This window comes from Chanodichthys erythropterus, chromosome 15 (genome assembly GCF_024489055.1).
Source record: "Chanodichthys erythropterus isolate Z2021 chromosome 15, ASM2448905v1, whole genome shotgun sequence".
Classification (NCBI taxonomy): domain Eukaryota; kingdom Metazoa; phylum Chordata; class Actinopteri; order Cypriniformes; family Xenocyprididae; genus Chanodichthys; species Chanodichthys erythropterus.
The window spans coordinates 12,229,336-12,245,028 of record NC_090235.1 but is presented as its reverse complement, the minus strand read 5'-3'; the positions used below and the strand labels follow the sequence as shown (position 1 = coordinate 12,245,028).

The following is a 15,693-nucleotide window of genomic DNA, read 5'->3' as shown; positions in this document are numbered from 1 at the left end:
CAAACAAATAAACGAGAGATTATTTGTTATTGACTAACATCAGCTATATTGAATCTAATAGGAATTAGGAAACTATATACTGATAATATACAACAATGCCAAGGTCTCTGGAAAGAGGTTTGGTTAAGTGATATTTACGTTCCACTTGGTCGAGTCCGATGACGGTGACGTCTTCCACTGGTTGTGCTGGGTGACAGTGCAGTGGGGAGAGGAGCCAGAATCTGTTTCAACAGTCTTGAACACGAAGCTCTGTGGGATGCTGATCTCCTAGAGCACCAAAGGGTCCTAAAATCTGGAACACGCAGATGAGGCCCTGGTGTAGATGCAGAAGGTCCTTAACAATCTGGAACACGCAGATGAAGGTACCTTGGATTGAAGGTTTGCTCTCCTGAGCTTAACCTTGTTGCAGATGTCGTCAATGTCTTGCTGGACGGAAACTCTGAACGTAGTGTTTGTTGATGTCTCTTTCATCACAAGCTGGAGGCTTAGAACGTGGTCGTCTGTTGCTGCCTCACAAGCTGTAGACTCAGATCATGGGATCATGTTGTCTCTCTGGATGGACCAGAGGCTCAGAACGGTATATCTGTTATGTCTTCTCCCTTTGCAGGGCAGACTCAGAACGATGTATCTGTTGTGTCTCAGCTTGGCAAGCCGGGACTCAGAACGGTCTATCTGTTAATGTCTATCCCCTTTGACGGACAGACTCAGAACGCTATATCTGTTACGTCTTCCCCCTTTCAAGGGCAGACTCAGAACAAGGAGTGTCGGTAGAAAGGGTACCTTTATCCCTTTCCGATGAGGAGGAGATTGCATTTTGGCGCTTCTCCATTTGAGTGCTGTGATTGGCTGCTGGCATCAGAGGGGACACACACAGTGTGGCCCACCCTTCTCTCCCCTGTGGAACTCATTTGCATAAAGCACAAAGTTGGAAGTCTTTACAGTGTCTTTAAAGTTTACCAATGCATTTCTCACTTTCCAAACCACCACCAGAATACCTTTGGCAATATTCTAAACAAATAGAGACTAAACATGATGGAAAAAGATTGAAATGTCATTCAATTGTACATTAACAGCTGTATTTGTATCAGATGTTGCACTACAAATGGCTGTCACTGAGAATACTTATTTCGGTGAATAAGTATCAAATGGATGTGTAGTTTGCATCAGTTCTAAGGTTTTCAAACATAGTTTTGAATGGATTCGGATGGATCTTTGTGATCTCTCTTTGTTTCACCCATTTCTGCTAAGGTCCCAAGGAATTTTTATGGCAGTCTCTGGCCAACTTTAGGAAATAATATCTAGATGGGTGAAGGGCAGTAACTGCCTGTGGACCAATGAGAAGCCTTGTCCTTCCCAGGCTTGGTACAAGAGGTCGTCTTCTTACCCTCTAAGAGAGGTCTGGATGTTGTCCTTCCATCTTTATCTGATGCCGTAGGACAGTTTTGTTTGTGTTAGTCCACCGAGATCCAATCAAAATGTAGCAAACCTTTGTCCACTGTTACGGACAGAGAGAGGCCCGGCCATAAACTGGGCCCTAGAATGTGCTGTTCACCACATCTGTGTCGCGGAAGAATCGAAACATGGAAGTACGCGTTCTTCAGGTCGATCGCTGCAAACCAATCTCGGGGACGGATGCACTCGAAAATGCGTTTCTGCGTGAGCATTATGAACGGTAGCTTGTGGAGGCTCCGATTCAAAACTTGCAGGTCCAAGATCGGTCGTAACCCGCCGCCTTTCTTGGGTACAATGAAGTAGGGGCTGTAGAACCCCGACCTCAAATCGGCTGGAGGGACCGGCTCTATCGCGTCCTTCGCCAGTAGGACTGCGATCTCCGCACGCAGAACAGGGGCATCGGCATCTTTCACTGTAGTGAAGAGGATGCCCCTGAACTTGGGGGGGCGCCGGGCGAACTGAATCGCATAGCCGAGCCTGATGGTCCGAAGGAGCCAGCGAGATGGACTGGGGAGCGCTAGCCAGGCTCCCAGAGACCGCGCAAGCGGCACCAAGGGGACCACCGGCGTACCCGCCGCGGGGCAGCGAGGTGGAACGCAGCGACGCGGCCCGGGAGGCTCTCTGTGTGAGGCGGCCCGAAGCGGGGTCACAGTGTGCTGTACAACACTTATCTGCTTCCATGGGTGGAAAGAGGGAGCAGTCGAGGTTTTGCCTACCTGCTGCTCGCTGCTGTCCGCTGGCGACAGAAGAGGTGGATGAGAGTGGTGAGGTTCTAGCCTTCCCACTGCTCTCCAAGCCCTCTTCGGACCCGGAGATAGAGGAAACTGCTCTTTTATTGAAAATTTGGGTACCGCTGGCTCGGGGAACAAAGGATTCTCCACCCGGCCCTCCTCCGGGGGAAGGAGCGGTGCGGTCACCACCTCCTGAAGAGCAGTCCCATCCATCTCCGGGTCGCCCGTCCTAGGGCCGCTTGGACTTGGCCTTGCCACCCTTCTTCTTAAGGGGTGGCTGGACGGGCTGGGCACCCCGCCCGCGACCAGCTCCACGATGGATGGAGACTGCTGCTGCTGGGGCGTGGGAGCAGGGGCGGCTGCAGTGGGAGCGGGGGCGGCTGCAGGGGGGCGCCCTCAGCGACGGGCAGTCTGAGGTGCCGCCGGCGGTGGAGGTGCAGCAGCTGACCGCCTCGGCAGGATGTGACTGATGGCCTCAGACTGCTTTTGTACAGCCGAGAACTGGCAAAGTTCTCGACCACGTCGCCGAAAAGGCCGGTCTGGGACACGGGGGAATTAAGAAACCTGACCTTGTCGGTATCCCTCATGTTCGCGAGACACAGCCAGAGATGGCGTTCCTGGACCACCATGGTGGACATCGCACGACCCACTGACCACGCCGTAACCTTCATCGCTCGAAAGACGAGGTCCGTCGCAGCACGAAGTTCTTGCAGAACTTGCGGATCATGACCACCCTCGTGCAGGTCCTTCAGTGCCTTGGCCTGATGGACCTGCAACAACGCCATAGCGTGTAAGGCGGAAGCGGCTTCCCCACAGGCCTGATAAGCCTTGCCGGTAAGATCCAACGAGTACTTACAGGCCCGGGAAGGGAGAGACGGCTCCCCCCGCCAGGTGGAGTTAGGGCACAGTTGCATAGCAACGGCCCGTTCCACAGGGGGTATGTGTGTGTAACCCTTAGCCGCTCCACCATCAAGGGTGGTGAGGGAGGAGGACCCACCGACCCACCGCTTCGGGCAGTAAAAGGTGCCGTCCACGTGCCAGTGAGCTCTTCATGCACCTCCGGGAAGAAAGGCACTGGGGTGGGGGGCTGAGAACCAGCCCTTGCCACCCCGAGATACCAATCATCCAACCTCGAGGGCTCGGGACACGGTGGAGGATTCCACACGAGCCCGACCCTGTTGGCGGCCCGGGAAGGCATAGCCATCATTTCCGGGTCCGAATCGGGCACAGTAGTCACTCCCGAAGGAGGCAACTGCGCCGAATCCTCATCCCCAGAAGCCACAGGCTCACCCTCCGATGCAGTGATCGACATCCGGTCGTCTTGGGGAGCTCCGAAGGATACGGATGGTACACACCTCTGGGGTGGTCCACCGCGTTCCCCCGGCAGCTCTACTGGCTGCGGAGCGCCAGAGGGGTGAGGGTTCCTAGGGGGTTGGTTCCCCGAAGGAAACGCGCTCACCGTGATCCTCAAGTCACCGGCCCCGCCGCCCGAAGCAACCAGCTGAGGAGGATTGGAACGAGGCATCGGGACCGGGACTCCACCCCTTTGCAGGAAGTGGAGTCTCGACCGCAACTCCGCGACGATCATCTTCCCACAATGGGTACATGACTCGTCCACAAACGCCGCCTCAGCGTGCCTTAAGCCCAAGCACGCGATACAGCGTTGGTGACCATCCCGAGGCGCCAGGTAACGACCGCATCCAGAAACACACAAGTAGAACGACATCTTTAAAAAGACGCAAACTACTCGTGTAAGCTCTTTCAAGGACTGACTCTTTTAGGTGCTGAAGCACGCAGGGGAAAAGCCGCTGCAGCACAGACAGGGAAATGTGCAGCCTGTCGTGTGCACTCTCCTTGAAGGCGCTCTCTTACCAGCTGTAATAACAGCTTTTTAGCGCTCCAGGCGCACCGTTTCACCAGCCGTGAGAACGGCCTTCACGCTGAATACAGCTTTTTGCTCAAATAAAAAGGCAAAGGAAAAAAACAAAAACAAAGGAGAAATCGGCCCCGCTGCTACGCTTTCCGCCTACACCGCAACCAAGAGACGTCTTGAAGAGCTGACTCGTTCACACTCGTGCTTTCAGTAGCTTTCTTCAGTGTTGCAGAAGTTTGGCTCCGAAGTGAAAAGCTGAAGATGCAACGCACCTGCTGCTCATTATATACCCGCGCTGCGAGGCAAGCAGCTGATGCATATAATTGCATGCCAATGTGCATTGGCTCGTTTAGTTACACTCGAAGTAGATTGGCCTCTCTAGTGAGATTCCTATTCGTCGGTCTGTCCGACGTACGTCGAACGTGACCGACTGAATGGGAACTCTTGGTTCATGTGTGTGTCTTCCTTCACCCCTCTATACAGGCACAGGAAACCCCTCTGCACATCGCAGCGAGAGTGAAGGATGGTGTTAGGGTGGCTGAGATGCTTCTGAAGAGCGGCGCGGATGTGAACGCAGAGCAGGAGGTCGCTCAGAAGGGGGCATCACTGGGTCACACAGTTATACTCGACACTGGATATACTGAAACATGGCACTGAAACTGTTTTCCTCTCTAATCAGAACGGAGAAACCGCTATGCATGTAGCCGCGCGTCACGGCGCTCTGCAGATGATACAAGCTCTGATCCAGGAGGGCGGGGACGTCACCTGGAAATCAAAGGTACCAAACATCACCTTCCTGGAGAGACACTGTATCTTAAGGTAGCAAAAATTAAACAATAAAATAATTTATATATATATATTAAAAAAGTACAACATTAGTTTATGATGGCTAATGTTAATACAAACAACCTCATTAGTATTATATATAAATAATAACAAATTGGTATCAATTTATAAAGAGGTTGTATACAAGATCGCCAAACTGTCAAATAATCATTTTTGAGTAATTTTGAGTAAATATATAATAAAAAATTGTAGTTAAAAAAATTATATTAATTTAATATAATTTAATTTGTCTGTCGTTAAAAAGTGTGTGTGTGTGTGTGTGTTGGGGGGTGTGGGGGGTAAATTTAATGTCTAAAACACAAAATGGATATTAAAGGTATATATACATATATTCAGTGCTTACCTTTTAATATCTTCTATTAATATTTTTTATAAAAATATATTTTAATATATTTCATAAAATATAAGATAAAGACATAATAGGATTTAATATATATATAATTTTTATTTATTTATTTCAGTTTCACCCATTTTGTCTTCTTCCCATGTAGGAGTTTTGATTTTATTTGCAGTCATTATGTCTATCTGTCTGTCTATGTATTGTTTCATATCTATTTTCTTTTTATTCAGGTTGATGAAAACTCTCTCCATGTTGCGGTGCGTCACTGTCACGCTCATGTAGTGAAGGAGATTTTAAACTCTCTGACCAATGAGAGAAGCCGTGAGGAGGCGGAGCTCTGCGTCCGTGAAGGGAACCAGGTCAGATTCAAAGATACATGGAATGATAATGACGTAATAAACTACAAATGCACCTGAGACAAATGAAACCCAGCATGCTTTGCTTGTGTGTGGTGGTGGTTTGGCGCCCCCTGCAGAACGGCGAGACGCCACTGCACCTGGCAGCTGAGCTCAGGAGGGACACAGTGCATAAGACGGACGAGGACATCTGCATCATTAAGATCCTAATGGAGCATCATGCTGACATTACTGCCGTCACCCGACAGGTGTGTGTCGTCCAGTCACACGATGCATGTTTGAGAACACACACACTGATCAGTATGAAGTAAGTTAGTATTCTGAACTTTTCTCAGAGTGGAGAGACGCCTCTTCATTACAACGCCAGGGTGGGAAATACTGCCGTTCTTCAGGAGATGCTCAGTAACGTCCCCACCAACCAGCTCCAGACTGCCATCAACAAACACGCCAAGGTACGAATAAACACAGAACACGAGATGTGCTTCACATCTCAGAAAGATCTCAGAGTGAGCTGACACATTATTAAAGGGATAGTTCACCCAAAATTGAAAATTCTCTCATCATTTACTCACCCTCAAGTTGTTCCAAACCAGTATGCATTTCTTTCTTCTGCTGAACACAAAAAAAGATATTTTGAAGAATATTGGTTAACAAACAGTTGGACTTCTCAAATACCCATTGACTATATATATATATATACAGTACAGTCCAAAAGTTTGGAACCACTAAGATTTTTAATGTTTTTAAAAGAAGTTTCCTCTGCTCACCAAGGCTACATTTATTTAATTAAAAATACAGTAAAAACAGTAATATTGTGAAATATTATTACAATTTAAAATAACTGTTTTCTATTTGAATATATTTCACAAAGTAATTTATTCCTGTGATCAAAGCTGAATTTTCAGCATCATTACTCCAGTCTTCAGTGTCACATGATCCTTCAGAAATCATTCTACATTGTTTCTACAAGAAACATTTAATGTGTACAATTGTACAAAATATTTGTGTACAATATTTTTTTCAGGATTAGTTGATGAATAGAAAGTTCAAAAGAACAGTGTTTATCTGAAATCTAATCTTTTGTAACATTATAAATGTCTTTACTGCCACTTTTGATTGATTTAATGCATCCTTGCTGAATAAAAGTATTAATTTCTTTAATTTCTTTTCAAAAAAATAAAAATAAAAATTCTTACTGACCCCAAACTTTTGAACGGTAGTGTATAATGCTACAGAAGCTTTGTATTTCAGATAAATGCTGTTCTTTTGAACTTTCTATTCATCAAGGAATCCTGAAAAAAAAAAGTACACAACTGTTTTCAACATTGAAAATAATCATAAATGTTTATTGAGCAGCAAATCAGCATATTAGAATGATTTCTGAAGGATCATGTGACACTGAAGACTGGAGTAACGATGCTGAAAATTCAGCTTTGCATCACAGGAATAAATTACTTTGTCAAATATATTTAAATAGTAAACAGTTATTTTAAATTGTAATAATATTTCACAATATTACTTTTTACTGTATTTTTAATTAAATAAATGTAGCCTTGGTGAGCAGAGGAAACTTCTTTTAAAAACATTAAAAATCTTAGTGGTTCCAAACTTTTGGACTGTACTGTGTGTGTGTGTATATATATATATATATATATATATATATATATATATATATATATATATATATATATATATATATATATATATATATATAGCTATGGAAAAAATTAAGAGACCACTTAACATTGATTTCTGAACTTGGAGTGGTCTCTTAATTTTTTCCATAGCTGTATATATATATATATATATATATATATATATATATATATATATATATATATATATATATATATATATATACTATTACAATATAATTATATTATAATATTTAATTATATTTTAATTTTTTGTAATTATTTATGTGCTTTTGTCACTTTTAAATTTGACTTTTTATGTTTAATTTATTTTTAATTTTATTTATTTGTAAAAAAAATTTTTTTTTAAAGTTGTGTCATTTAATTTAAATAATTTTTGTTTTATTTTTCGTTCAGTTTTATTAATTTCCAGTTAATTCAAGTGCTTCTTCAAATTATTTCAGTTAGTTGGCAGCGTAATATGCCTAATTTTCATTTATTTAAAGTTTTTCATATAATAATTATATTTTATTTTGTATCATTTTAGCTTTATTTTAATCAACAAAAATGGTTTTAATAATAGTTTTAGTTAACAATAATAACCCTGTATGCAAACAGTTATTTTGCATGTTTTCTGTCAGTTTGTTACAGTAGCTCCACTGTAAAGTTGTAATTGAAGTTTGTGTATTGATTTGTTTTGTGCATATGTTGACATGTATCATTCAGAATGGCTGGTCGCCGCTGCTGTTGGCCGCAGAGCAGGGTCACACAGAGGTCGTGAGGGTCCTGCTGCAGACCAACGCCAGAGTGGACGTGTTTGATGAGGTCAGAGAGACCATGAATCACTCAGCACCAGCTTATTACTGCCTCGACTGGATCAGTGTTACTTTAGTATTGTTTATATACTATTATAGAATGTATTAAGATTTTAGTTCATTTCAGACACTGTGAGAAAAGAGCTGATGTTGCAGTGTATATTATGAGAAAATTAAAGTGTTTTTTGAACTTGGATACATGTACATTTATTGTAGGAGACAAAATTAGGAGCCTTAGCATAATAAGGGCACTTTAAATTTTATTTTGAGACTTTAAGTTTTTTTATGGTTCGGAATGTTCTGTAGAACTTTATCAATCATGAATTATGATTTATGTGAAATATCAACAGGAGGGGAAGGCCGCCATCCATCTGGCTGCAGAACAAGGCCATCAAGACATCGTGGATATCCTGCTGTCCCATAAGGCCTTTGTGAACACCAAGACTAAACTGGGCCTGACACCTCTGCACCTCAGCGCTCGGACCGGGTCGGCGCGGCTCGTCCGGTTACTGGTGGAGACCCATCAGGCCATTGTTGATGCGCTCTCTCTGGTAAGAGCCGAGCTCTGATATAATTTGGTCTTAAAGCCAGAGAAATTCAACTGGACGTCTCTTTTCACAGAGAAAGCAGACGCCTCTTCATTTAGCAGCCATCAGCGGGCAGCTGGATGTCTGCAGCAGCCTATTAAACCTGAAAGCTGACATCACTGCCGCAGATATCGTGAGTGTCATGATTTCAGATAACATCACGCACAGTATCCACCCTCAAATCCCCCAATATTATGATCTGACCCTTTTTTTAATGCGTTTAACTTCAAAAATGGACTTGTCAGCAAAGTGAAACCAAGCTTAGATTGCTGTGTAAACATAGTGTAAGATATTTGATATACAGAATATTCTCAAAATAAGTCTTTATATGTTAGGGTCAGTTGGCTTCTCCTATTTGCTCCAGTTCACAACTCTTTATAGGCTGACAGATGATTGATCGTTTAGTGCTGTGACAGCGGTTTGGTTGTGTTTCAGCACGGACAGACTCCTCTTCATCTGGCGGTGGAGAACGATCACTCTGAAGTGGTGAAGCTGTTTTTGAGACACAGGCCTGAATTAGCCACACTAGCCAACATGGAGGGTGCGACCTGCACACACATCGCTGCGGCTAAAGGCAGCGCGGCTGTCATCAGAGAACTGCTCACGTTTAATCAAGGAGGACCGCTCACACTCAACAACAAGGTCAGGAACTCAAGGGTTAAAGGAATAATGTTTATGCGTGGTTATTGAAAAAACAAAAAAAAAAGTAACTGAAACAATACCTAAAAATGCATACTAAATGTTTTTTCACAAGACTTTTGAGAATTGTATATTTTAGTGTAGAGTTTTTGCTTCAAAATGATGTGGAAATGATCCTCCCTACTCTGACACATAAAACATTGTATTGATTTTAAATTTCTAAGACACTTTTTGTTTAGGTAGGCCATATGCGAAGAGGTGTGACTCTTCATGAATAATGAAGTGATTTACACCTGGGGAGATTAAGACCCTGCCCCTAATGAGCCGCATAATGAGCCATTCAGTCAGGAATGTGACTGAGTCAACTAAGAAAATGCAAAGACAAGACATATCATTGTTTTTTTTCTTTTTTATTTAAAATAAAGTTAACAATATAATCCACATATAAACTAGGGTCAAAGGCACATTTTTTGTGTATACAGGCAAATAAAGGTAAGGTTTATAAAAAAAAGCCCACTTTTACACCCTATACATAACCTGCTTGATCACATATAGATAATCTTTGCAGCCCAATGGTCAGTGAGAGGTGGTGAACAGAGAATCTGAACAGTCACACATCTGTGTGCCATTTTTGAAAACAGTTCAACTGAAGACACAAGTAAATGTCACATGCCTGGCATTTCCAAGGTGTGTCTTGCCTTTTACCAAGCTGTACTTTGCAAAGCATGCAGTTCCGATGACCAGCGGTGGCATTATTCCTTGCATCTGATGTCAGCTCTGCTCCTGGAACCGGTACATGGTCACTTTTGGTCCGTTTTGGAGCTGCTTTCTGTGACGACACACCACAGAGCTCTGCAAATATATTATCATCAAATATGAATCTTATTAATATTATCATCAAATATTATCATCAAATATGATGATTTGCTACTTATGAAACATTTCTGAACAATTGTAAACAATAAATGTTTCTTGAGCTGCAAATCATCATATTAGAATGATTTCTGAAGGATCATGCGACACTGAAGACTGGAGTAATGATGCTGGACATCACAAGAATAAACGACTTTGTGAAATATATTCAAATAGAAAACAGTTATTTTAAATTGTAATAATATTTCACAATATTACTGTTTTTACTGTATTTTTAATTGAATAAATGCAGCCTTGGTGAGCAGACGAAACTTATTTTAAAAACATGAAAAATCTTACAGATTTCAATATAGGCCTACCATATAGTGGGTAAAAGTGTACTTACTCAACTGTGTTGCTGCGTGCCCTCCTAGTGGGAATTGCAGGTGAATGTGAGAGTGATGGATCCACATTCCTAAAAAAAAATGTAAAAAAAACCCTGTTATTATTAGCATATAAGATAATACTCTCATACCATTAGCTATGCATAACTGACAGGAAAGTAACAGGTATACAAGCATGCTGTATATGTCTGTCAATTGGCCATTACCGGACAAAGTGTGCGAATGTGTAAACGTTTACAGTCTGCTATATCAGTTAGCACATTTAGCAAATAGCAACATGTTCGCGCATTTCACAACCAAGCATATTTTAGCACATTCACGCCTATCATATACGGTACTTAGATACGCTATATATATATTTATAGATAGATGTAAATATAAGGCAAATATAGATGTACGCTTGTATATAAAAAAACACGTCAAATAATTTGAGTATATCAACAGAAAAGCATTCTATTTATAAGCATTTTTATGAGATAAAGTTATATATATATATATATATATATATATATATATATATATAGATAGATAGATAGATAGATAGATAGAAGTAAATATAAGGCAAATATAGATGTACGCTTATATAAATAATTTAAGTAGGCCCTATATCAACAGAAAAGCATTCTATTTATAAGCGTTTTTATGAGATAAAGTTATATATATAGTTATATAGATAGATGTAAATATAAGGCAAATATATGTACGCTTATATAGAAAAAAAAAACACGTCAAATAATTTAAGTAAAACTAAATCACTTACTCATCAGAAACTGTATCTTCAGCTGGATCAAGTCGCTCTTCAAAATGCAGACGTTCATCGTCAGAGTCGTGTTCTTCTTCCGAGGAAAGAGTGAACTTCCTCACTGTCCAGGACCATCTGAAGAGCCTGCTCACCTGTGTAGTGTGCCATCTTCCAAACGCGAAGGACAGCGAATGAATCTGATGAAACTTGATGCTTTTTAAGACGCTGTTAGGGGCGTTTACAGTTTGCATAAATCGCCTCAGCACATTATCTTATGAATAGAGCGCTCTGCGCGTGGGCGGGCACACATTAAAGATAATTAGGTCAGACAGGAGAAACAGTACCTCTCTTTACTTTTATACTGATTACATAAAGGGAGAATATTTGTTTTAGAATTTATTTGTTTTGTTTAAAAGTAGACACTTAAAGCTTTCCAAAGACATATCTCTCATGTCCATGTAGCATGTATAAGCCATCTATTTTAGTTACTTTTAGTGACGTTTTAGAACGATGTTTGCAGAGACGGAGACGGCAGGACAGCACACCCTGTATATTTTATTTATTTTTAAAAAGCACAAAGTTTTATTTTGATTGTGAGTGTACACAAAAAAAAGAAGACATTCTATAGTTTCAATTGATATATTACTTATGTCTCTATGACAAAAAATGACGGAGTATTTTAAGTCTGTTTTGCTGCAATGTGAAAAAAAAACTGCAAAACGCGCCGGCGCGTTTTTAGACCTCAGAGTGTTAAAGGGGACTGCCGGTTAGGAAATGACATCATTTTATGTTTTATTATTTTAGTATCATTTAGATCATTTAACCCCTTAAGACCGGATGGAGCATCGGCGCTCCCATTTGCGTGTCTCTCTTTAAAAGCCAATAAAAATTGAATCCATACAGGTAGCACAAAAATTATTTTTGCATACAAAACCAGAGACTTTAAACTTTCATATCAAGCCTCCAACATGCTTCTGTTGCGTTGTTTTCACCCTCTAATGAGTCTGAGCAGTAGCGGTTTTAGGCACAGGCGAACCGGGCAGCCGCCCGGGGCGTCATTTTTTCGTGACACATTGGGGGCGGCAGCACGAGCAGATAAAAAAAAAAAATCCTCTGCGTCGCGAGGCGGTTTTTCATCATTTATATAATTTCACTGTGTGTGGAATTGGCAAATTGGCGCTCCCTGCTGCTGCCGGCGCCCCTGCTTGCTGAAAATGTACCATGCACAGAAGCTGTGTGTTGTGAGAGAAGTGTAAAAGGGGGTGGGGCGAGAGGCGCGGGCGACATTTCACCTCTGGGTCTCTCTCAAATGGAACGTACAGGGCGGGGGGGTGGACGGGGACGGGGGATCCACACCAAGGCTGCGTTCCAGTTCGGTTTTTAAATGCCCTTCCCTCGCTAACTTCACTCGGTCTCGTTGACTCGGATGTACATCATTGCTTACGTTGCACGAGTGCCCACTTCTGGCGGAACCTTTGTATGGGCTGAACTGGAATGTCTTAAGCCCTTGATCACTTGGAATCCGCAATGGAGCTGATTTATTATTTATTTTTTTCCCCTTACAAAATTGTTTAATACAGCATTCTATATGTATATATGTGTGTTTTAAATGTTTAAAAAATAATTAATATATCATAGAGTTGTTTGTGGTGGGGTAAAATAAACGCGATATGCGGTGACGTCACAATCGTGTTGCATTGTGGGTTACGGAGCTGCCTGAAGTGTACATATTAAGTAGACTCGCTCCCTCGGTCAAAATCGAGGGAGCGAGGGTCTGTCCATATAAACTTCCCTCGTCCACTTCACGAAGTGGAACGCACTTCAAAATGGCGGCTGGGATTCCCCCGAGGGGAAGTGTGTAGGGAAGTTCGCGAGAGCGTATCTAAAACCGAACTGGAACGCAGCCCAGTAATATAATTAATAATAGGCTAAAGTCAGTCACACACCTCGACTTTCTTCCAAATAATGCACATTTCATTCATAATGTTATAATACATATTTTAATTGTATAATATTCTTAATATTTTTTGTTGATAATGATATTGTTGCTCTCTGCTTTTGTTACTTTTTATATATCTGATAAAAAGATTCGGCGCTCGAAAGGGGTCTCGCCCAGGGTGTATTTCAATGTAGAACCGCCACTGAGTCTGAGTAATATGCGTTTACAACAAAAATAGCACAGCCGCTAACTGAATACAAGTATGTATATTTCACGTGCTCATAACTTCATGAAAAATGCACAGATCATAGAAAACACATCAATATTTAAAGCAGATTCTCAAGATTAAAATGAATCCAAAATCAATATAATATATTGCGTTGATCACAGGATATTACTCACGGAATGATTTAACATACTTGGCTAAAAACATGTCTCTCATCTCTCCGGGATGCAGTGTGTATCCAATGTTCCCGGACCCATCCATGTTCGTTTTCCAACGTGGAATAACACATAATAGATATCATTTTAAAGCTTAGAATCTCATATTTTTAATGCATCTAACCATTTTGAAAAACTCCTAACGAGTGCTGAGAAGCACCTCTAAACCGGAGTTTACCGCCCGTTGGCGCCACCTGGCTGCGGAAAAAATGAACAACAATTTTTCAAACTATTCTTTATGCTATCAGCACGAAATTTTAACCAGATGCAGCTCACATATAGGAGAGCATCACCAAAAAAGAATTTTTTAACGATCTTATTGTGTTCCTGAGTTATTCCATGTCAAATAAAAAAAAAGAAATATTATTTTTAAAAAATTATATATATTTTTTGTCTTTTAACAGCTGTTTCTCAGCAAGAAAATGTCCAAATGTAATGTAATTTATATTTTCTTAAAATTTAAAATGTTTTCTATCAAATGATACCTACCTTTTGACTCTCCTTGCTAGAGTTTTGGAGTTATGAGTCTTTACTTTTGTGTGTGTCGCTCAGAAAAAAAAAACTCTAAAAAAGCCTTCAGGTCTTAAAGGGTTAACATTAATAAAAAAAAGTTTTGAAGTAGTTTTTATTTTTTATTTTTCATTTTCCAAATTATTTTAATTAATTATTTTTTTAATCTATACAGTGTTTATTATTTTTTATTTCAAAATTTTATTTTAGTACATCGTTTAACTAAATGAAAATGGGAAAAAGTCAGCAACTAGCTAAAATAAAATACGTTTAAAGGTATAAAAGGTTGTTTATATTTTATTTTAGTTAACATTTTATTTCAAGTAACGAAAATGTTTTTTGTGGTTTTAGGTTTTTTTTTTTATGTCTGTATAGTGTTTATGAATTTTTATTTCAGTTTTAGTTATTTTAAACTAAATGAAAATAAGAAGTGTTTCCTTGGCAGCTAGCTGAAATAGAATACATTTAAGTTTTTTTTTATTTTATTTCAAATAATAAATATTTTTCATGGTTTCAAATATTTAAAAAAAAATATGTCTATATAGGGTTTATTTCAGTTTTAGTAATTTTATTACACCATATTAAACTAAATGTAAATGAGGAATGTTACCTTGGCAACTAGCTGAAATAAAATTTCCAATTTTCAATTTTTTTATATATATTTTATTTCAGTTAACCTTGATTTTTATTTCATGCAACTAAAATAGTTTTTTATGGTTTTAGTTTTGGTTAACTATAGTTACCCTGTATATCTTATGCTCTTTCTGACTAAAGCGATCTCTCTCCAGGCTAACGGCTTGTGCCCGCTGCATCTGGCTGCCGCTGGTGGACACACGGAGGTGGTGAAAGTGCTTCTGGAGGCCGGAGCTTCAGTGAAAGAGGAGGATGTGGTAAGATTCACAGTTATAGACTCGTATGAGAAGTATAATAAAGAACATTGATAATTCCACTGACCTTTGACCCTTTAAGGAGGGCATGACAGCCATTCATTTGGCAGCCAAGAACGGACACACTCATATTCTGGAGGTGCTGAAAGGAAGTGTTTCACTGAAGATCCAAAGCTCCAAGGTGCTTCATATGAACACATGACCTCTGCTTATAAATGAAACTGTTTGAATGTGAGTGAACCATCTCTCTCTCTGTGTGTGTGTGTGTGTGTGTGTGTAGACAGGATTAACTGCTCTGCATGTGGCAGCCTGTTTCGGACAGGTGGACTTTATGAGAGAAATCCTGACTGAAGTTCCAGCCACAATACGCAGCGAATTCCCAAACAACAGCGGCAACAGCAGCAGCAAAGATGACATGAAGAGACAACAGCCGTTAGCTGAGGTGACACGACGCCACAATTTCACTCAATTCAATTAAATGCATTTTATTTATTTAGCGCTTTTGACAATACATAATGTTTCACAAAAAATGCTTACACAGAGAGACACTGCAGAAAATGGCTATTAGAAAATAAAAAATAATGTAGTGACAGTTATGCTTAAAAAAGTGGGAAAAATTGTTAAGAAATTATTTTTGTAATTTTT

General features: G+C 40.6%; 1 protein-coding gene and 1 long non-coding RNA gene across 2 annotated transcripts in view; one reads left to right on the top strand and one right to left on the bottom strand.

Annotated features, from left to right (window-relative positions):
- trpn1 (transient receptor potential cation channel, subfamily N, member 1) overlaps nucleotides 1-15,693 on the top strand; it is a 47,776-nt gene that overhangs the window by 17,489 nt on the left and 14,594 nt on the right. Inside the window, exons 11-22 of the mRNA XM_067361679.1 lie at nucleotides 4,540-4,641; nucleotides 4,736-4,834; nucleotides 5,473-5,601; nucleotides 5,718-5,846; nucleotides 5,934-6,050; nucleotides 7,959-8,057; nucleotides 8,398-8,598; nucleotides 8,669-8,767; nucleotides 9,070-9,276; nucleotides 14,950-15,051; nucleotides 15,131-15,229; nucleotides 15,329-15,490. Coding sequence (XP_067217780.1) covers nucleotides 4,540-4,641; nucleotides 4,736-4,834; nucleotides 5,473-5,601; nucleotides 5,718-5,846; nucleotides 5,934-6,050; nucleotides 7,959-8,057; nucleotides 8,398-8,598; nucleotides 8,669-8,767; nucleotides 9,070-9,276; nucleotides 14,950-15,051; nucleotides 15,131-15,229; nucleotides 15,329-15,490 — 1,545 coding nt within the window. The remainder of the gene's footprint in view (nucleotides 1-4,539; nucleotides 4,642-4,735; nucleotides 4,835-5,472; nucleotides 5,602-5,717; nucleotides 5,847-5,933; nucleotides 6,051-7,958; nucleotides 8,058-8,397; nucleotides 8,599-8,668; nucleotides 8,768-9,069; nucleotides 9,277-14,949; nucleotides 15,052-15,130; nucleotides 15,230-15,328; nucleotides 15,491-15,693) is intronic.
- On the bottom strand, nucleotides 9,368-12,004 carry LOC137001965 (uncharacterized). Its single transcript, XR_010891754.1, has 3 exons — nucleotides 11,290-12,004; nucleotides 10,532-10,600; nucleotides 9,368-10,125 (listed from the first exon to the last, which is right to left on the bottom strand). It is a non-coding gene; the product is annotated as an uncharacterized lncRNA (long non-coding RNA).